Below are 21,244 nucleotides of genomic sequence, written 5' to 3'. Positions count from 1 at the left end.
GCCAATCTCCAGCCCCACAGTCTCCTGCTTTTTGCTGGGAAACCCTGATACCTATCCATCAGCAAAACAAACAAAAATCCTTAACTAATATCAAGAGCACATACGTCTGAGGTGGAAGTAGCAGATGAAACCTCATTCCAGGTCAATTTACGAACCAGCAGCTGGATAGACAATATTTAATGAGTTCTTTCGGCATGCTGGGGAAACTGGGGTGAGAAGAAGAAGCTCAGAGAAGCTAAACCAGACGAGCCTGCTTCCTCAGCCTCTAGGCTTTTTCAGACATGAAGCTCTCAAGGGCCTAAGGTTCTGCCCTCCGTCCAGCTTCACTGGATGGTCTAGAAACTAGAGCTGCAGAGTTTGGGATCAGGGAAAGTATAGGTTCAGGTGATCCATACTGAATCCCTTGTAGTCGACCAGCCTTGAAACAACTCATCCCAGGTATTTGGGGGGGTCCTTTTCTTTCAGCCATGTAGAATTCAGTCCCTAAGAGACAGGCACCCCAAGACAGGGAAAGAGAGAAAGCTGGAATGAGAAAGGGAGAACCAGAGAAAGCCTCAAGCAAACATGGCAAACATGAAGCCATCATTCTTGGTGGTTCCGGCATTCCTTTCCTCTGAATGCTTGTTAGGTGGATGGAGTGATAGAGTTGGGATGCTCCTTAGCATGTCTTAAATCCTGATGTGTGGGAGAGGGGCCAGGATCTGAGATGCAAGATCAAAGACCGTGCCCCGGCCTCTGCCTCCATCATGGTCCTGCTTTCTGGTGGATGTGCCAGGGGCCGGCCGCTGAGAGTTCCCAAAGGAGAAACATAAACTCAAGACTTAGCGGTTTCTGCTTTCAAACACCGAACCAGTGGGTGCTGGCTGTGGTGCCGATGTTCTTGCAGGGAGAGAGCTGGCTTCCAGCTTCACCAAGAGACCGTGAGCCCAGAATGATGGCAGGACTGTGTAGACCCTTCCGGCATCTTTCCAGGAGGTCACAGAACTGAGCACGCTCCTCCCCACCTCTGCATTGTGTTCATGGTCCCGACCCTCACACCTTGAATCCCACCTCCTATTGTTTCTTTTTCAGAACAGCCACTGTTTGGTCACTTCTTAATTCCTTGGGGCAGAGGGCATCGTACATCTGGAACCACAGATAATTCCCCAACCTCATTTCCACCAGTAACTTCAGACCTCGTCTTCCACCCACCCAGCTGCTGACAAATGGTCAAGAAGAGAGTTTAGGGGCTTCATAGCATTTTATTACCCCACCTCCCCCATCTGATGGATGTGCAGGGAAGTGGCCAGAGGTGAAGTGACAGAGAGACATTAGGGTTGGTTAAACCTAATGCAGAGTTATCAGGCCCGTGTGGCAGACAGCTGGTTTACCTTCCATCTCAAAACGAGGCTGAGGGAGTGAGCAGATTCCAAGGTGCCAATTCAGGGGAGCGCCAATGGGGAAACTGAGGCTTGATGCTTAGACAGAGTGAAGTCAGGGCATGTGTGGATTTCTCCTGATCTAAGATAGTGTGTTTTAAAGCCATAATGGGCCTGTAGGAGAGTGGAGGATGTAAGAGCCTTAAACACCAAGTTTTTAGGGGAAGGGTTAAGGCCCTGTCTCGGGATTGCTGAGAGACTTGGCATTGGAAACAGGCATGGAACTGTTTATGTGTTTTGAGAAGGTCCCTGGCATCCCCTGGGCCCTGAAATTCCCCCATCCCCGGCCTAACCAGCCTCATTACCCACCCCCTACTGGGCTGGACCCACTCAGGAATACTGCCAGACGGACCAGAGCGTGACCAGGGTGACGCCGTAGGCCAGCACCGCCAGCAGGTAGATGCGGAAGAGCAGCCTGTCCAGCACGGAGCCCACGCGCAGCCACTCCCGGGCCACCTCTCGGCTCTCCTCCCGTTTTTCCAGGAAGTGCCGGATGGAGGTCAGCTCCTGCAGCAGCCCACGCACCGCCAGGGAGGCCTCCCGCGGCGGTGGGGGAGGGCTACCACTGCCCCTCGGGGTCTTCTCCAAGTCCCGGGATCCCCCCAAATGGCTGCAGTGGTTTGCCATGTCTAGAAGAAGGGCAGAGCATTGGCAAAGGAGGCAGGCCCAGCAGCCTTGCTTGAACACTGACCTTTAGGTTTCTAAGGCCTCAGACATTTTTATTATTTATAATCTTAGACCAAAGAAGTATAGAGAATAACTTACGTATTTGTGTACCCACCATCCAACTTAAACAAATAAAGAAAGCCAGGACAGGGACTTCCCTGGTGGCGCAGTGGTTAAGAACCCGCCTGCCAATGCAGGGGACACAGGTTCGAGCCCTGGTCCGGAAGATCCCACATGCCACGGAGTAACTAAGCCCGTGCACCACAACTACTGAGCCTGTGCTCTAGAGCCCACAAGCCATAACTACTGAACCCGTGCACCACAACTACTGAGCCCACGTGCCACAACTACTGAAGCCCGCGTGCCTAGAGTCCATGCTCCACAGCAAGAGAAGCCACCGCAATGAGAAGCCCACGCACCACAACGAAGAGTAGCCCCCGCTCGCCACAACTAGAGAAAAGCCCGCGCACAGCAACGAAGACCCAATGCAGCCCAAAATAAATAAATAAATAAATAAATAAAGTATGGTTCATTAAAAAAAAAAAAAGAAAGCCAGTACAGTGGAAGATCCGCGTATACCTCTCCTTAGTCACATCCTCCGTTCCCTCCCCACATCACCAAGATCATGAATTTGATATTTATCCTTCCCATGCATTTTTTTTAACCCATGGGCCTTCCCCAGAAATTTGATATCCATTATTTCATTTGAGCCTCCCAGCAGCCCCACAGAGAGGCAGAATAAGAGCAATTCCCAACCACACTCTTCACATGAAGATGCTAAAGCTCGGAGAGGTTGTGACTAGCCCGTGGTGACACAGCTGGAGCATCATTCAAAGGGGAAGCCACCAAGGCCCAGGTATCTGGACTCCAAAGCCACTGCTCTGTCCGCTACATCATATTGCCTCACTGCCCTCCTCTCCGTGACTTCGAATCCTTCCAGACCAGAAAATACACCTTCGCATCACTACCTTCCCCAGGTGAGCAGCTGAATTAGGTATTAGGCTGTCGCGCGAGCTCATGATGAGATGGTCTTTGATTAACCAAACATCTTCTGTAAAAGGCCTGGCCCCAGCCAGGAAGAAGACGCAAGGAGGGGAGTGGGGTGGAGAGTTTAAAACACCAGCTTAGAGTCAGGTGGGCTTGGGTTCACCAGGTCCTGGCTCTGTGACTTAGGGCAGGCTATTTGGCTTCTCTGTGCTTCTGTTTGCTGATTGAAAAATTAGAGTGAAGATCCTATTGAGTTGCCATGAGAATTACCTGTGATAGTGCAGGACACTGCTTTGCAAACACCTGGTAAAGTGCTCAAGAAAGAAACCAGCAAACCAATCACTGCCGCTGCCAACAGCAAGGATGACAAATTCCTCAGGGGCATGAGGAATTTAGTGTCCCTCTGTGCCCTGTCCCTCTGCCTTATAGGTGTTTGAAATTCTAACGGACCTGGTCTTTGGCTGTTTCTAATGAGAGAGTGTTAGGAACCCGGATGCAGTGCTGAACCACGTGAGGCTAGCTGTCCCCTAAGTGCCCGAGGGGCATCCATTTGACCCCCCCGCCTGGGGATCCATCCCAGGAGAGGCCACCCTCAGCCCAGAGGTCTCACCTCCTGATCTGCTCAGCCTCTGGGACTCCTAACCCCTCTCCGTCCCCACCTGGGATGATGCGCAAATACGAAGGTGAGGAAAGGGTTTGATTGATGCCTTTGGCTGAAGTCCACCGTGGGTTCTCTGTGCAGGACGGTACCCGCTTCCCAGGGCCTGCGCAGGCTCTCTGGCCTGGCTAGCCCTCCAGAGAACCCCTCCCATGTCCCTGCATCCAGGCCAGAAGTTCCCTCTCTCACCTGAGCAGGCATCGGTCTTGGGAGCTTGGGAGGTGGCTGGGGGCCTCCGGGAAGTCGACTGTTCCCCTAGGCAGAGGAGCAGGGCGACTCTCTCCAGGACCAGGTGCCGCAGCCAGGCAGGCACTGGCTGCTGCAGGTTCTGCTTATGTACCAGCCGCACGATGAGGATGGTCTCGGCCAAGCTGATCACCAGAAGAGCCATGCACACGACGAAGTAGACACCTGTGCACCCCGGGGTGGGGCGGGGGTGGGGGACACACATGGGAGGTGGGAGAGGGCCGGTTCCTCTGGTCCTCGGTTGCACTGAGCTCTTCCCCGGGAGCGGGCCTTACCGATGAGGGGCGTACCGATGGCCGTGGCCGGCAGCGTGTCGGACACGATGATCAGGAAGACCGAGTAGCCCAGGAGGAGCGTGATCTTGAAGGAGACCCTCTCGCCACTGTCCGGGGGCAGGTAGAAGCCTACAATGTCCGTGACCATGAGGAAAATACTGGGCAGCAGTAGGTTGACGGCGTAGAACAGGGGCCGCCGGCGGATGACCACCTGGGACCAAGAGAGGAGCTCTGGGGGAGCCGGGAGCAGACGGGTCCTGAACCCAGGAACCACCACCCCATCCCAGACCCCCCTGCTTCGTGGGGCTTGCAGCCTGGATGGCTCGGAAAAGGAGACGGGCAGACCCCATATTCCGCCTCCAGATCCAGGCTTGAGGCTGTTCAGGAGAAGTAAAGGACAATTCAGTTGCGTTTCCCCACCTACTTCACTGAGGGAAGAGTGTGAGCTGGGAAAGGGCTATGCCTCCTTAAGTCTACCTGGGTGTGACTTTACTCATTGTTTTACCCACATCCGCATCCTGTCCGACTCACGTGGAACTTCATCTCTGCGTAACAGTGGCTGCTTTCTATACTGAACTCCCGAAACTCGGTCAGCACCCCCAGCAGCTCCCACTCGCCCTGGTTCATGAAGATGCTCCTGTCCAGTTTCACCTTTTCCGGCAGACGCCACAGGGAGAGGTTGATGTCCTGGACTGAGACAGGAGAAATCAAGCAGCTTTGGAGTCTGAGCCAGGGGTGTGCCTGTGGTGGGGGGGCAGCACCTACGTGGTGGGGCTCAAGCCTCAACTCTTAATCTTCAGCCTCAGCTTTCTCAGCTATACGATGAGGTAATAGTGCACACTGTACATGTCTGTGCAGTGGGGCTGTAACAAGGGAGACGAAGTCTTGGGTGGGAACACAGCAAAATGCCAAGACCCAGCGAACCATTTATTAGGAAGTTCTCTTCTCTCTCTCTGTTTCTGTTTCTGTCTTTGTCTCTGTCTCTCTCTGTCTTTCTCTCTCTGTCTATCTCTGTCTCTGTCTGTCTGTTTGTTTCTCTCTCTCTCTCTCTCTCTCTCTCTCTCCCTCTCTCTCTCTCTCTCTCTCTCTCTCTCTCTCTCTCTCTCTCTCACACACACACACACACACACACACACAGCCCTTCAAGCACCTTTCTAGGTTTCCTGTTAGAGTTTCTCATTTAGACAATGAGCAAGAGACAGCTTTCCTCACCTTTGCCTTGATAGAGCTGCCTGTCTTTAAAGGTGAACTAGGAAAATAAGCACTTATTATTATACTCACTTATAGAACAGCAGTTATACTGCTCTGTATCAGTACTAGAGAAACAGATATACATATGCACAAAAGGACAGAAGTATCCACTGCAGCAAAATATTGGGGAAGATCTAAATGGCTACCAATCAGGAAAATGCTTGATAAGGTATCATGCAGTCCAAATCATAAGCTATCCTACAGCAGTCAAAATTGATGAGGAAGAGCTAAATCTGCAGTAACTTGGAAAAATGTCCAAGACCTGTTGTTGAGTAAAAAGGCTCAGATACCAGTATATAATAGAACATGAAATATTTTACATTTATGTAAAATAAAAACCTATAGGACAATTTCCAGGCACTTTCCATAGATGTGTATGTATGTGTATATATTCAAAGGATAGAGTAGGATCTGGAAGAACATATTATGTGAAGTTTGTACTGATAAAAATTGTTAAGTCTTGGTGTGGGGAGTTGTTGGTAAGATTTGGGGACTGAGAGTAAAGGTCAAAGATCAAAGATTATTTGTAATTACGGCTTTAAAAAAAATTTATTTTGCCGCGCTGCATGGCATGCAGGATCTTCATTCCCCGACCAGGAATCGAACCCCTGCAGTGGAAGGGCAGAATCTTAACCACTGGACCGCTAGGGAAGTCCCTGTAATTATGGCTTTTGTTCAAGGGAGTTAGGTATTACCTTCACCATTTACAGTTAATGCAATAAAATCAGGATAGAACTGGAGGATGCCTTTTTGCAGTAAGGCAATTCTCACTTCACCAGACCATACTGGGCACCTAACGTTTGTCCACTCAATAAAAGTTTACCGAGTGTCTTCCTTTGGGCTGGCACTGCCCTGGGGATCTAACGGTGGATAGAAATCATGTCGCTGCCCTCTCTAAGTGTCTACCTGGAGGGGTAGACATTGAACAAGTCCTTACAAGTGACTAGAAGTGGGGAGAACAGGAGACTAAGAAGTTGAGTGCTGGGGTTGCCTCATCTGGGGGATGAGAGGGGGTTTCCCTGGGGCACGGACGGGGACACTGTGATTAGGGGGACTGTAGAGGAGTTGGCCCATCGGTGGGGGGGCAGTGGGGCAGAAAGGGGAAAGGGGGAGGGAGGGGGAGGGACACGTTGGCCTAGGAGAGGAAGCAGCATGTGAGTAAAGGAAAGAGCAAGGGGCTCTGGGGCCCAGGAAGGCAGGCAGCTGGGCTGGGGAGCGCACGCCAGGTGAGGCCGGAGGGTTGGCCACACTTTGCAGGGGACTCTCGGCCAGGTAAGAGATTTGGATTGTGTCTCAGGGAAGCAGACAGTGACATGATCAGATCTGCATTTTAATGAGATCTCCCTGGCTGCTGTGAGGAGCCTGAATGGGGGGGAGGGAGGAAGAATGAATGGGTGGGGACAGCTAGGAGGCTCCTGCAACAACCTGGGCAGGAGATGAGGGTTGCTTGCACTGGGGGCAGGGTCCATCAGTGGAGAAGTGGCTGGATTTGAAAGACATTTCGTGCCAGATCCTACTTGTGATATTGGGAAAGAATTGTCCCTGAGCATCTTGCCGTCAGTTTACACTGTCTCATTCAATCCTTATGACAACTGAGGGAGGCGACAAGGGCAACAATGGTAGTGCCATTTGGAAGATAAGGAAACAGAGGCTCAGCAACATTAAAAAACAAGGGGTGATCAAGTTGGAAGAGGGAGACTGCATCCTAGGGTGTGCTCCTCACGCGGGCACCCCGGGCACCCCCAACATGTGCTCCCGCCTCCCGAAGCCCACAGACTCACTGGTGTGCAGCCAGCTGGTGAAGGTCAGCGAGCAGTTCTGTACGTCGAAGGGGAAGTTGTAGATGTCGAGGCTACAGGCGGTCACCACCTGGAGGGGCTTGTAGTTCTGGACCTCTCCATGATGCCGGACATACACATACGGGATATTTGGAGACTTCCCCACGTCCACACTGGCCAGGGAAGAGGGGTCGGTTTGGGACTCAAGAAGCAGGTGAGGCCGTGGGAGTCTGAAGGTCTCTGAGCTACTCGGCAGGGAGGGTCTAGGCAGCAAGACAACCTGGCAGTTTTGTCTGGCCTCCGTTTTTCCAAGCTTCTTATCTATCTTAGGTTTCCTCACCTGCCGTTGCCAAGGCCACTTTCCAAGCAGTAAAGGGCATTTCTCATTTATTCCCCTGGCAACCTCACCACAAAAGGCAGGCCAGGAGGCCATGGACCCCCAAGCCATGGGCTGTAAGGAGAATGCCCAGCTGTCCCCATGCACCCCCCACCCGGGCTGGGCAGACCTCAGCCCCCAGGATCGCCAACCCGATGGTGACGAGCAGGCTTGGTGGGAGAGCAGGACCTTGGGTTCCATCCCTAGAAGTCCTGTGAAATGAAAACCATCATTTCCGGGGTGGGGCAGGGGGGAAGGAACTGGCAAAATCAGTGAGAAGAATCGGAACAAAACAGCAAAGTCCTGCTCACTTCATCCTGTTCTATCAGCCAACCCCGGGCCGGGCTCTCCCAAGAAACCACTGCGGCTGAGCCTCGGACCCTGAGCCTGCAGAGCCTTCTGCGACATCAGGCTGAGAGATGAGAAGTCAAGACCAAGGCTACGTCACTGTTTAAGCTGGAGATCCAGCCAGAAACTGGGGCTCCCCGATCCCTCCAGCCTGAGCTACACGAGGCCGGGGCTCTGAGTCAACTGCCTCCCCAAATAACAAGGTGAATGGCACCCCTAGAACTGGGTGATGTGGCGGGTACTGGGTGGAGGGCAACTGGCCCCCACCACCTTCTCCTTCTGTGTATCTCCCCAGCCATCTTCCCAGACCTTGGATTCAGAAACCCAGGCAGTGGAGCCTGAAGAATGGGGAGAAGGAATGTTGGCGGCTAGGAATAAAGGCTGGTGGGACCCACTTCATATCGGGGGTGCAATTTGTGGCCAGTGTGGCCATGTGTGACTTGAAAGTTTGAGTGTCTCCCGGCCCCAAATCTCCTTCATGACCAGGAGCGGTAACCACCGCTAGCACTTCATTCCTTTCAGCAATGTAACTGTCCCTTTTAAAAATGCAGCCATTCCTCGTTAGACTATTATGATTCAGTGTGGATTCATTCACTGGCCTCCCTTCCCGGGGAAGGGGGCCCTTGGACCAAGAAGTGCAGAGTTTCAACATCAGACACAGAAAAAGAGGAGTTTTCTAAAAAGAAAGGAAAGGGAGAAAAAAGACAAAGGGGAATTGGGGCCCGATTCAACTTTACCTATGGTTCAGCAGGTCTAGTGGGGCATCTCAAATGCAACAGCAGTAATCCTGTCTCCCGCCCCCTGGCTGCCCAGTATCTGATGTCAGTACTCACAACTCGTTGATGAGGATGTCTGGGACCCAGATGCTGTCCGTGGGGATGGACAACTTGGTGATGTTGTCAAAGTCCTCAGGGTTCCACTGGAGAAACTCATCAGTCCAGTACTAAGGGAGGGACAGGAACGGTCACAGGCTACCCCGTCCGTCTCAGGCCGAGTCGTCCGCAACTCAGGCCAACTTCACCACTTGGAGCCTAGGCAACAGGTGGGCATCTTCTTGGGAGAATCTGGGTGTCAGTGGCACCCAGACCACTCAGCGGTACCCAAATGTCCCCCAACCTCTGTACTCACACATCCCTACATGCAAATACAACACAGACGGATGCAGCCTCTCCCCGGGAAGGTATTCAATCATTAATAATGTTATAAACCCCCTAGCCACCAACTGAGGGATCTTAGACAAATTGCTTCTTGGGTCTTGATCGCCACATATGTGAACAGGGATAATAGCATGCACCTCACAGGGTAGAGATGGTTATTACTAAATTTTGATCAATGCCTCCTCCACTATCCTGCCGGAATGACTGATCTAAAATGTAAATTTCATCATGTCACTCCTTTGCTTAAAAGTCTTCAGTGGAGCTCCACTGCCATTAGGATCATGGACAACAAAGGCCCACCTGATCTGGCCTCCACCTATCTCTCCAGCCTCATTTTTCTTGCCATGGCTCTCTGTGGAGTCTACACTCCAGCCACATGGAATTAAACATTGTCAAAACCTCTGCATCGCCGCGTATCCTGCTCCCCCCACACTGCAGTCCTGTCTTCTTTATCGAGGTGAGTCTTACTCATCCTTCCAGATGTAACCCAGGAATCTGTCTGTTTCCTTCTCCAGGAGCCTCCCACGACCCCTACTCCCCAGGCTGAGTTTAGTGCCTCTGCTTTGCTCCCACAATTGGCATCTTTTCTTTGCTGCACAGGAGCGGCTATCTTGCTGTGTTGCATTGTCTGGTCACGTATCTGTGGCCTCCACTCGTCTATGAGCTCATCGTGGGCAGGACCTGAGTCTAATCTGGTGCCTTAGCACAGCTGCTGGTACATAGCAGATCGGCATCTCCTACTGCTGGAGCAGACAAGTGACCCTGGAGGTCCAGAGGCGGGACTTAAGCCAGATGTCCCGGGGAAGGAGCCCCAGAATGCCTGTTCTGGCTTGGGTCCCTCTCTTGAGGCAGGTGTGCTGTGTATTAAGAGATCTCGCTAAGGCAGAAAGGGAGCAGGACGTCAGGAATCAGTATTCTGGCTTCTTCCTCCACCCCACTCCCTGTCCCATGAGGAGCGGGAGGGATTTAACAGGGACCTACATACACCAGGTGTGTCCTCAGAGCTTCTCTCGGGTTTGACTTCTAAGAACTGTCCCCCGCCTCCTGCTGTCCTCTCTTCAGTCACTTTGGTGTCCCCTCCTGCTCTGATGTCTTCCCCACAGCCTCAGGGGCTGCCAGAGCAGGACCAGCCTGTGGACGGCAGCCCGCACTGTCTCCTGCCCTCCCCCGCCAGCTCCAAGCCGCCAGTGCCGCCAAGAAATGCCGCCAAGGCCTCGCAGCCCTCCACACACCAGTGCCTGAGCGATGCCCTTCAGAAGCCGGAAGAGCGGGCAAATGGCCGGGGATGGGGAGACTAACTGGAAGGAATCATCCTGTTTCAATCGCCCAATTTGGTTGTCATCCAATTTGGCTTTAAAGAAGGAAGAACTTTCTAGCAATTAGAGCTGTTTCAAAGCAAAGTGACTGCCTTCTGAGCTACCAGTCACTGAGGTGTTTGAGCAACAGAGGTGGGAAAAGTACATGTTTGCGAGGCTGTGAAAAACTTCAGAAACCAGGGTGTGGAGGATTCGTCCTCCACCAATCTTTTTTTTTTTTTTTTTTTTGCGGTACGCGGGCCTCTCACTGTTGTGGCCTCTCCCCTTGCGGAGCACAAGCTCCGGATGCGCAGGCTCAGGGGCCATGGCTCACGGGCCCAGCCGCTCCGCGGCATGTGGGATCTTCCCAGACCGGGGCACGAACCCGTGTCCCCTGCATCGGCAGGCGGACTCTCAACCACTGCGCCACCAGGGAAGCCCCACCAATCTTTAAGCCGCCTTCTCCCAGTCCTGAGGTTAGAGGGGTCCAGACCCAGGAGATCCTGGATCTCGTGAGTAGGCCTCCCACCTCTTCCCTCCCCTCCCCTCCCCTCCCCAAGGCCTCTGAGATCCTGACTCCTTTGAGATGTAGGAGCCCCAGTCCGAGGAAATGGGGGTGGGGGAGGGGCAGGGGCTGGTCAGCTCACCTGCCGGTACCAGATGTACGTGGTCAGCACCTGATTCTTCTCATCCTGTGGAAAGAACAGGAACTCAGCGTAGGCGGCCCTGTGGGCTGCAGGCCCCTTGCGCACACCAACCCCAGCAGGAGCTGCTGCTCTGTGTCTCTGTTCCCTTGGGAAGTGAGAGTGAGGAAATGAGGTGGAGGAAAAGGGGTGAGCCAGGAAGAGTTGGTTTTTTACTAGGACACACCTAGAGAGAAGTCCAGTGATTTCTTTTTTAACATCGTGTGTGTGTGTGTGTGTGTGTGTGTGTGTGTGTCTTCTATTATCTTCTATTCTGTTGTGTGTATTTTACATATACATTTATAACACAATAGAAGATAATGATAGAAGACATATAACAGCATCATATAGATGTATATCCGTACATTTATATGTGTATCTATCTCCTACTCTAGCATGGAGTCAAGCTGTACAAAACCACACAGGATGAAAAATCCATCACTATCCCTCCCTTCGATCCAATTCCCAATTTCCCTTCCTGAAACGGCCAACTGACTCTAGTAGAGACAGCCAGAGAAGTCCATTCCACCCATCCTACCCCAGTGCAGTGCCCTGAGTCTTGCAATATCCTCTCATTTATCTCTGCCCAATGTCCGACCTCCTCGGCTGGGCAGTGCACCCCATCCTACTTCAGTAATTGATTAATTGATTTATTTAGGATTAATTCCTCAACGACGAGTTAGTAACACCCGCCGTGTACCAAGGACGTGTGTAAGACAGCAAGGGTGTAGAGACAAATAGGACGGTCTGAACCCTCACACAGCTCACACGGGCAGGTACGACTGTGAAAACCGCATGCGCTGAGTGACCCTCTGGCTGTAGGGTACAGGAGGGGCAGCCAGGAAGGTGACCCCAGTTTTCTGGTTTGGGCAGCTGTCCTGAGCCGTGGTGCCAGAGCACAGGTGCTGTGGGTGCTTGAATGCCCACCGAGTTGCCTGGGGGTGACTTGGTCTCACATGGCCTCCCACCCAGAAGGCCCACCTCTGAGCCGGGCAGTGGGGACAGGCGCTCACCACGCTGAGGATGGCGTAGACGATGACATCAATGGACACCGTGGTCGGCGTCCTCCAGTCCCGCACAGGCCGCACACCCTTCTTGTAGTTGGCCAGGAGGTGATCTGACAGCCGCAGCAGAGCTGGCCTGGAGGTGTTCCGGGCCTGGGGGCCCCGCCTGTGCTTGGCTGGGAAGGAGAACAGTTCAAATCAGACAACAGAGCCTGAGTCTCCCCCAGTTCTCTGGCCCTGGTTTGAAAGCTATTAAAAGGAAAGTGTCCCCACCCTTCCCAGATACTCCCACAGCTGAAATTCCCATCACCAGAGCATATGCCCAAATCCAAAGATACCGTCTCCTAAGGGTAGCCTAGGCGCCCATTTACATGAGAAGGGAGCTGGGCTGTGAACGCAGGTGCCACAAGACAGGTGAGGTCTCAAGTAGGCCAAGGGCTCAGAAGGGTTGAGAGAAGCTGCCTGCCCAGAGGAGGTGGGCCCACGGGGCCCTGCATGAGGGGCTCTGGGAGATAGAGGGGAGCTGGCCCTCGGGTGTGATACTGGAAAGCGTGTCCCCAAGTGCCCAATTTCTAAGCCCAATGGTCTGCGGAGGGTCAGTCCCAGCCAAGGTCACATCTCAGCGTCTGCAAAGCACACTGTCCGCTTGACCCCAGCCCGCAACTGGCGAGGAGAAAAGGGTGGGCATCCAGTGACTATGGACATTCCTTCTCCCTCCCGCAAAATCTACCCAGAGGAAATCCCTGCCCCCTCTCCACACTCACAGAAACTCCTGGGGAGGCTTTGCCAGGCCTCCTTCTAGGGTAGCTTTATGGGCAGGTGTGATGGGGTTAGGAAGAGGGCTGGGCTGAGGTGTGGAGGAAGTGAGGAGAAACCAAACGGTCCCCAGAGCAGGAGGCCTGCAAAGATAAAGCAGTGAAACCCCAACCCCTGGGCCCTAGCCCCGCTCTCTGGGGACTTCATGAGCACCTCAGTTGTCCGTCCGGGAAACAGTAGAAGCACCTCCCGAAAGGTGCCAGAAATATGAAGGTGAAAGACGGGGTCGGGGAGGGGAACAACTTGGAGGACCAGGGCACAGGCTGCAAGGCCGTGAGGGGCTGGCAGAGGGAGACCAGGGTCTTTCACAGACCAGGGGCCAGCAGGCCCGGCTTTCTCTCGACAAGGCTGCTTCTTCTCCCATCTCATCTATCATGTGTGGACCTCCACAGCAAGTTGGTCCTGCAGAACCCCTTCCCGCCCCTCACCCACCTGCCCCTGATAAACTTTCAGCTTCCCTCAGAAAGGCAGAGAAGAGCAGAGAGAGAGGAAGACAAGAGGACATTTATTGAGTGTCCCCTTTGAAAAAATATCAATGAACATATTGTTCATTGCAGTCTTAGGAGAGCCCACTGGAGTGAGTATCATGACACCCCATTTATAGATAAAGAAGGTAAGGCTCAGAAGCCTTGGTGAGGCCCCCCAAGGCTCAGAAAGACGAGTGCCGTGCCCTGCAAGGGAAGGAAATGAAATTCAAACCCAGGTCCCTGTGTGTCTTCACTACACGGCAGCTCAGATCCTACTGTCTGGGACTCTGATCACTTTGGACAGAACAAGTCTGGGTCCTGCAGGCCTCAGAGCAAAGGACCAATGCTGGGAGGGACAGAGCTTCTCTTCAGCTAAGGAAACTCCAGACCACAGTCCTAACTTGCAGCCCAGGCCTACTCATCCTGGGCTGAGTTTCCCCAAACGACAGCTCATGGGAGGAAAATCATTGTGCCCAGAAGCCCTTCAGATCTGTCCAATTAAGCACATCCTAACTGTGCCCCAGCCCCAGCTTCAACCCTGCTCTGGATGGAGAGAAAACCTTCCCAAATGGGGAACAAATATTGTCTGCAGCAAAAGGAAATGGATCCTTTTGTGACCAAAGCGCCCTGTGTCCCCAGGAGGCGGAAAGGGATGGGTGGGGGAATGCAGAGAAAAGTTTGGTGCTATTAGAGGTTAGCCCTGGAAGGAACTTTAGAGAACCCATGCAACAAAAGCAGTGAAGCTGGGGAAACATGATGACATTCATTCTGGTCTCCACTCTACTGCTAAGGAGCTGTGTGACCCTGAGTGAATTACTCCCCATCTCTGGTCCACAGCATTCCCATTTATAACAAGAAAGGGTGGACAAAATGAGCTCAAAGTTCCCTTGCAGCTGCCCTTCGATGAGTTTGGAGGCAGGGCAAAAAGAGAGGAGCCCCTGTCCCATGCCTGTCTAAGCATTTCCCACACAGCTCAGGGCCCCTCTCTGCAAGCCCTGCTCTCACCCAACGTTCAACATCCCCAATTTCTAGCTGGATCCCAGTGTGTTAAAATCCTCTCCTGCTCATATGCAGTAAGATCCCTAACTTGCTTGTAGCCCCACCCACTCCAAAACCCTCTTTGCCTCAACTTCTGGAGGGGCCAAGCATCCCCTCTCCCACCTCTGTAGCTGCCAGCAGGTCCTGCGTGCTTCCCCACGGCCTCCTTACCTTCTCCCTGGGCCAGGAGCGTGGGCAGAAGCAAGGCAAGCAGCGCCTGCGGCACCCACAGCAGCATGGCGAGCTTCTGGCGGTGTCGGACGCCTCGAGGGGCCTTCAGGGTGAGCCCTGCTGAGGACCAGCCTGCCTGCGCTCTGCCAGCCTCATGTCTCAGCCAGCCTGCCTCTCCCAGCTGGCTGCTCACTGCACCTTCGGAGGCTGCAGCCTCGCACTGCCCCGGCCACCAGGGCTGGGAAGCCGCCAAGTTTTCCTGCAATCAATCCTTCAGCTGGATCAGGTTTCAGGGCGGGGAAGGAAGAAGAGGGAGCCAGTGAGAGGGGAGCCCACCAGGTTGATGTCATGCGGCCAGAGCTCAGTCCACCCATTCAGCCAGGTGGCCTGGCCAAGTTCCCCAAGGAGCAACTTGGTGTCAGGGGGCTTCAGGAGCTCCTGGAGCAAGGGTGCAGCCTGTCCACTGGGAGGTGCTTTAGGCTGCTGCCTTCATTTATGCCCGTCGGTAGCATCGGGCTGGGGCAGGGTGGGGTGGGGTCCGAGAAGCAGGAGGACCATGCTTTAACTCCACAGGTGACACGGTGCCCCTAGCTAAGCGGGTGACTGGCCATTATCATTAAAGAGCAAATACACATCTAACTGCTCCCCTGCCACACGCACACACACAAGGATACAGAATGTCCCATTCTGTATCCTTGGGCTCCCTGTGGGTAAACATGAGGCACCCCCCGCCCCGCTGTATTTTGCTCCAAGCCCAGGCCAACGTGGCCTGGGGCCCATTCCTTCCACCGAGCCAAACCCTCCAGAGACAGCAAGCCAGGAAGGAGCCTCAGACACTGAACTTGATCTAAAAGGGGCAGCACCGAAGCTGGAGGAGAAAAAGGGACAAGAGGAAGCTGAAAAGAAACAGAAGGTAAACTATAGAAAGGGGGGGTCTGGAGAAGAAGGGGGAGAAGTAAAAAGAAAGCTTCCCTGGTGGCGCAGTGGTTGAGAGTCCGCCTGCCGATGCAGGGGACACGGGTTCGTGCCCCAGTCCGGGAAGATCCCACATGCCACGGAGTGGCTGGGCCCGTGAGCTGTGGCCGCTGAGCCTGTGCGTCCGGAGCCTGTGCTCCGCAATGGGAGAGGCCACAGCAGTGAGAGGCCCGCGTACTGCAAAAAAAAAAAAAAGTAAAAAGAAGCAGAAAAGGAAGAAGAGAAAGAAAACTTGATAGGAAACTGAGAAGGAAGAGGAAAATAGAAGTAAAAGGCAAGGAAGGAGGGGGACAAATAGAGGAAAAGAAGGAGGAAAAGAAGAGAAGAAAGAGGAGGGGAAAGGGTGAAGCAGAGGCAGCAGGAAGGGGCTGAGCCGTGAGCCCCAGGTGGCCTGAATGTGGCTGACCCTCCCTGAATGGGACTCTGGGCAATGGGCTCTCCATACTGCGGTGGACCATCTCGGGGACAGTAAGGAAGCCTAGAGACCCTGTGCCACGGACCCCAAGCTTTCATTTCTGCAGTGAGCTCCTGGGACCCTCTGGGACTGCCCGATTGTGTTAGGGAGGGAAGAGGATGTCTTCTGCCCAGCGTGTGCATTAGAGAATTAGCTTCTTAGGTAACAGAATTAGAGCAAGTCGGGCAGGCCACGGCCTCCAATGGAGATGTATTGCCCGTGCGTCTCTCTGATGGAGCAGCAATCAGGTTTCCCTTGAAGAAATTAATGGACGTGATGGCACAACAGACAAGGGGAGCTGGAGCTGTGGCCAGTGGCGGGGTGTAAATTGCCTCCGATGAAACTGTGGAGTCACTTCTGCCCCTTTAAAATAAGACAAGAATTAGTGTGAGGCCTTGATGAACTCTCCTTGGCCAGTGGGGATGAGGGAAAAGCAGAGGCCTGGCTAATTTGATTCCTGAGCTCTGCCTGCAGACGGCCAGGCTCCTCCCAGGGAGGCAGACGCACAGATGGCAGCCATCCAGTGTGGGTAATGAAAAGCTCGGAGGCTGTAGGGTCTGCAAGCCTTCCTCTGTGTCCAGATGCTCCCAGAACCATGGGAAGGAGGACTGTGTTCACATGTGTGCCTGGAGCTTTCCACACATTCATGATGCTGTCCCATGACACAGTCCTTTAACCACTTTTCTTGCTCCCATTTTCCAGGTTAAAACACAGAGCCCAGAGAGCCTCCAGGACTTGCCTCAGTTCCCAAAGCTACTTATGGATGGAGCTGAGATCCTCCAGACGCGTGGTTCCAGCCCTTCCCATTACAGCTGTGTGCTTCCCATCTCCTCCAGTAGATTTTTACTGGTCTGTAAAACGTTTACCACCAAAGAACCTGATCTTTTAAAACCTATAAACCTATAAAAATTCTGCAGCCTGTAGTAACATCTGGCCCCACTAGAGGTCCACTGGCTAGAGGAGGGCTGGGGAAAGCATATGGTTTCTCATTATGGTGCTAAATGGGAGATAGAGCTTTATCCTCCCCCAACCCCTTGAGGAGAGGGATTCACGAAGCCCATTGGTTGGACACCCAGGCTTGGTTCTCGCTCACGGAGCCCCTGTGAGACCCACCTCTCTTTGCTCTGGGGGTGGCTTGGGGGCAGCCTTTCTGCCACCTAGTTCCAGGGACCTGACACATCCTGGCCTGGAGGCTGAACAACTTAGGTGTTGTCTATTCATGGAGAGGGTGGAAACCAGGAGGATCAGTTTTCCTAGTTCCCCTGCCCAAAGAGGCAGCAGTGGCCTTTATAGGAAGGAGAGAAGAGGAACAGTGTCTTCAGACATTGAAGGGTCCCTTCTCTCTGGGTTTTTCTTTCCTCGATGTCCCATCAGGTCTCATCACGACCTGTTCTCTAATAAGGCACCGGTCCTTGGAATGGCCTGCTATTTACCAAGCATACTGTGTGCCAGGCACTGTGCTAAGCTCTTTATCACATTTAATCCTTACTTCCTATGAAGAAGATACTATTCCCGTATTGCCGGTGAGGAAATTGAGGCACAGAGAAGTTAAGCAACCTTACATAGCCAATAAGTGGAGAACATGGTATTAAGTCTTATAGACTCGGAAGCCTGGGCTTTTAACCACCTGATTGCACTGAATCCCAGAGCATCTCTGGATTTAGACCCAGGCTGATTGGACCCTGGCTCCAATCCCGGGAATGCATGGGGGTCCACATTCTTGCCTTGATTGGTTTTGTTGAAAGGGTAGGCTCACAAGCCTGCTAATTAAAGATATTTTTATTGAGGTGTGTCACAAGTAGAATATATGATAACTTAATGGACTGTTAAGTGTACTATTTTCCCCACTACAAAATGGATTCAGAAACACCGCACTCCACCATCCTGGTCCCAGCAAAGCTCTGTGAATGTCAGGTATGGGCTGCACAGTAAATGTGGAACTGGTGACCTCTGTAGCCCCTCCTCATGGTATGGACGTGATGCTAGAGTTTTGGAGTCTGATATTACGCTGTAGAGTCTGGGGGCATGAGGTGGGGCTTCATGAGAAGGATGGGGTTATTTCTTGTCTTGCCACCTGAGGAAAAGGCTGTTTTTCTAGCCCTCTAACCAGACAGGATGGAGATTCTGAAGTAAGTGATACATTGGGGCTTTTTCTCTCAATATTGACCCCCAAAGGTCAAGATGACCAAGGGTTGTTCCTAGGAGGTGGCTGCTTATATTGCCACCTTCCACATGCAGACAGGCAAGAAGTAGGAATGAAGACACCCAGGCAAGGGGCCTGTGAAGTTATGCTGTTCTTTTTGGGACTCTATGAAGCTATTTTGGGACACTAGGTCGAGGAAGAATGAGTGCCCTGTGCCCTACAGATGGACTGTCTCAGTCTTCATGTATCCCTTTGCTTACTTCCCTCATCTCTTCCCTTAATATGTACTCAATACTGAATGCTCCACCTTCTTCCTCCACGCTAAGGGGAGGAGAAGGAAGGGGAATTTACTACTGATTAGGCCAGTGTGGTGGCAGCAGCGACGGTCTGAGAGAGAAGCACTGAGAACAGTGAAACCCAAGGGACCACGATGGGCTGCTTGGTCCCACTGCCTCACCTGCCTGGCCATCTTCCTGCTGCTAAACTTCAGAGATCAGGGACTTGTTTTCACAAGGGAGCTGGTAATCCTTCACACAATCCATGGTGGTGGTGGTGGGGTCATGGGTGTGAGAAACAGCAGAACAGGCAGGGTCCTTCTGGCAAAGGATGGAGGTCTCACTCAAGTCCTAGCAAAGATCCAAGAAGGGGGTATTCCAGCCTCTTGAATATGTCTCCTTCCTAAAGATGAAACTTTTCCCCTTCCCTTTTCCCTAAATTTCCATCAAGTTCTAGCTTCTTCAGCTCCTTGAGATGGAATCTCTTCTTCTGTGCCCCCCCAAAACAGAGCAACTTCTCCAAGGTAGAAGGTCCTGGAAAGTGCATCTAGAATTAGCAAGCTAGTAACAAAGGCCAGGCCTTAATGGGGCTGGTTATGGGTCAGTCCATCTGGTCACCCAAGATCTAGACCTGGGGACAGAAGGTCATTTGGCTTAAATTTCTCTCACTCAAAAGAATTACTAAATTCCAGGGAGGAAGGGACTAGAGAAGACACCTTGTTCCTAGTGAGTGGCCATTAGTCCATCTGGACACCCCAGAGCTGGGCCTAGGGATGGAGATGTTTTGGCTTAAATTTCTCTCTTACTTGAATTCTAATTCCTATCAAGGAAGGAACTGGAGTGGCCTTTTTATCCATCCTCTTGTTTCCGGGAAGATTAGAGTCTTAATATATTGTTATTAGTACTTTCTGAGAAATGATCTTTTTTTTTAACATCTTTATTGGAGTATAATTGCTTTACATTGTTGTGTTAGTTTCTGCTGTATAACAGAGTGAATCAGCTATACTTACACTTATATCCCCATATCCCCTCCCTCTGGCGTCTCCCTCCCACCCTCCCTATCCCACCCCTCTAGGTGGTCACAAAGCACCGAGCTGATCTCCCTTTGCTATGCGGCTGCTTCCCACTAGCTATCTGTTTTACATTTGGTAGTGTATATATGTCCATGCCACTCTCTCACTTAGTCCCAGCTTACCCTTCCCCCTCCCTGGGTCCTTAAGTCCATTCTCTATGACTGCGTCTTTATTCCTGTCCCGCCCCTACCTTCTTCAGAACCTTTTTTTTTTTTTTTTTTTTTTAGATTCCATTATATGTGTTAGCATACGGTATTTGTCTTTCTCTTTCTGACTTACTTCACTCTGTATAACAGATTCTAGGTCCATCCACCTCACTACAAATAACTCAATTTCATTTCTTTTAATGGCTGAGTAATATTCCATTATATATATGTGCCACATCTTCTTTATCCGTTCATCTGTCTATGGAAACTTAGGTTGCTTCCATGTCCTGGCTATTGTAAATAATGCTGCAATGAATGTTGTGGTACATGACTCTTTCTGAATTATGGTTTACTCAGGGTATATGCCCAGTAGTGGGATTGCTGGGTCATATGATAGTTCTACTTTTAGTTTTTTAAGGAACCTCCATACGGTTCTCCATAGTGGCTGTATCAGTTTGCATTCCCACCAACAATGCAACAGGGTTCCCTTTTCTCCACACCCTCTCCAGCATTTATTGTTTGTAGATTTTTTGATGATGGCCATTCTGCCTGGCGTGAGGTGATACCTCATTGTAGTTTTGATTTGCATTTCTCTAGTGATTAGTGACATTCAGCATCCTTTTATGTGTTTGTTGGCAATCTGTATATCTTCTTTGGAGAAATGTCTATTTAGGTCTTCTGCCCATTTTTGGATTGGGTTTTTGTTTTTTTGATATTGAGCTGCATGAGCTGCTTGTATATTTTGGAGATTAATCCTTTGTCAGTTGCTTCATTTGCAAATATTTTCTCCCATTCTGAGGGTTTCTCCCATTCTTTTCATCTTGTTTATGGCTTCCTTTGCTGTGCAAAAGCTTTTAAGTCTATTAGTCTTGAGTCTTAGTCTATAATAGACTATTATTATTACTATTAGACTATTACTAATAGTCTATTAGTCTATTAGTCTTGAGTCTTCTTCCTTTTTTTCTTGATGAATCTGGCTAATGGTTTATCAATTTTGTTTATCTTCTCAAAGAACCAGGTTTTAGTTTTATTGATCTTTGTTATCGTTTCCTTCATTTCTTTTTCATTTATTTCTGATCTGATCTTTATGATTTCTTTCCTCTGTTAACTTTGGGATTTTTTTGTTCTTCTTTCTCTGATTGCTTTAGGTGTAAGATTAGGTTGTTTATTTGAGATGTTTCTTGTTTTATGAGGTAGGATAATGTTACTATAAACTTCCCTCTTAGAACTGTTTTGCTGCATCTCATAGGTTTTGGTCATCGTGTTTTCATTGTCATTTGTTTCTAGGTATTTTCTGATTTCCTGTATGATTTCTTCAGTGATTTCTTGGTTATTTATTATCATATTGTTTAGCCTCCATGTGTTTGTAGTTTTTTTCCTGTAATTGATATCTAGTCTCATAGCGTTGTGGTTAGAAAAGTCACTTGATACAATTTCAATTTTCTTAAATTTACCAAGGCTTGATTTGTGACCCAAGATATGATCTATCCCAGAGAATATTCCATGAGTACTTGAGAATAAAGTGTATTCTGTTGTTTTTGGAT

At 51.3% G+C, this 21,244-nt stretch overlaps 1 protein-coding gene across 2 annotated transcripts; it reads right to left on the bottom strand.

Moving 5' to 3' along the window:
* Nucleotides 1-1,639: 1,639 nt before the first annotated feature.
* On the bottom strand, nucleotides 1,640-14,701 carry HTR3A (5-hydroxytryptamine receptor 3A; the record flags this gene model as incomplete). Of its 2 annotated transcripts, none has more annotated exons than XM_079929541.1 (9): nucleotides 1,640-2,047; nucleotides 3,919-4,140; nucleotides 4,251-4,461; nucleotides 4,782-4,942; nucleotides 7,283-7,452; nucleotides 8,837-8,946; nucleotides 11,103-11,147; nucleotides 12,152-12,295; nucleotides 14,627-14,701. In XM_079929541.1, 9 exons carry the CDS (start codon nucleotides 14,699-14,701, stop codon nucleotides 1,749-1,751), a joined length of 1,437 nt encoding a protein of 478 aa, XP_079785667.1. In that variant the 3' UTR covers nucleotides 1,640-1,748. The 2 variants fall into 2 exon arrangements, with proteins under 2 accessions (XP_079785667.1, XP_079785666.1); XM_079929540.1 differs by having other exon boundaries at nucleotides 12,152-12,318; nucleotides 14,635-14,701.
* Nucleotides 14,702-21,244: the final 6,543 nt, after the last annotated feature.

The sequence above is a fragment of the Stenella coeruleoalba genome (assembly GCF_951394435.1).
Source record: "Stenella coeruleoalba genome assembly, chromosome: 8".
Classification (NCBI taxonomy): Eukaryota; Metazoa; Chordata; class Mammalia; order Artiodactyla; family Delphinidae; genus Stenella; species Stenella coeruleoalba.
The sequence above is the reverse complement of the archived record's forward strand: the minus strand, read 5'-3'. Positions and strand labels throughout refer to the sequence as shown.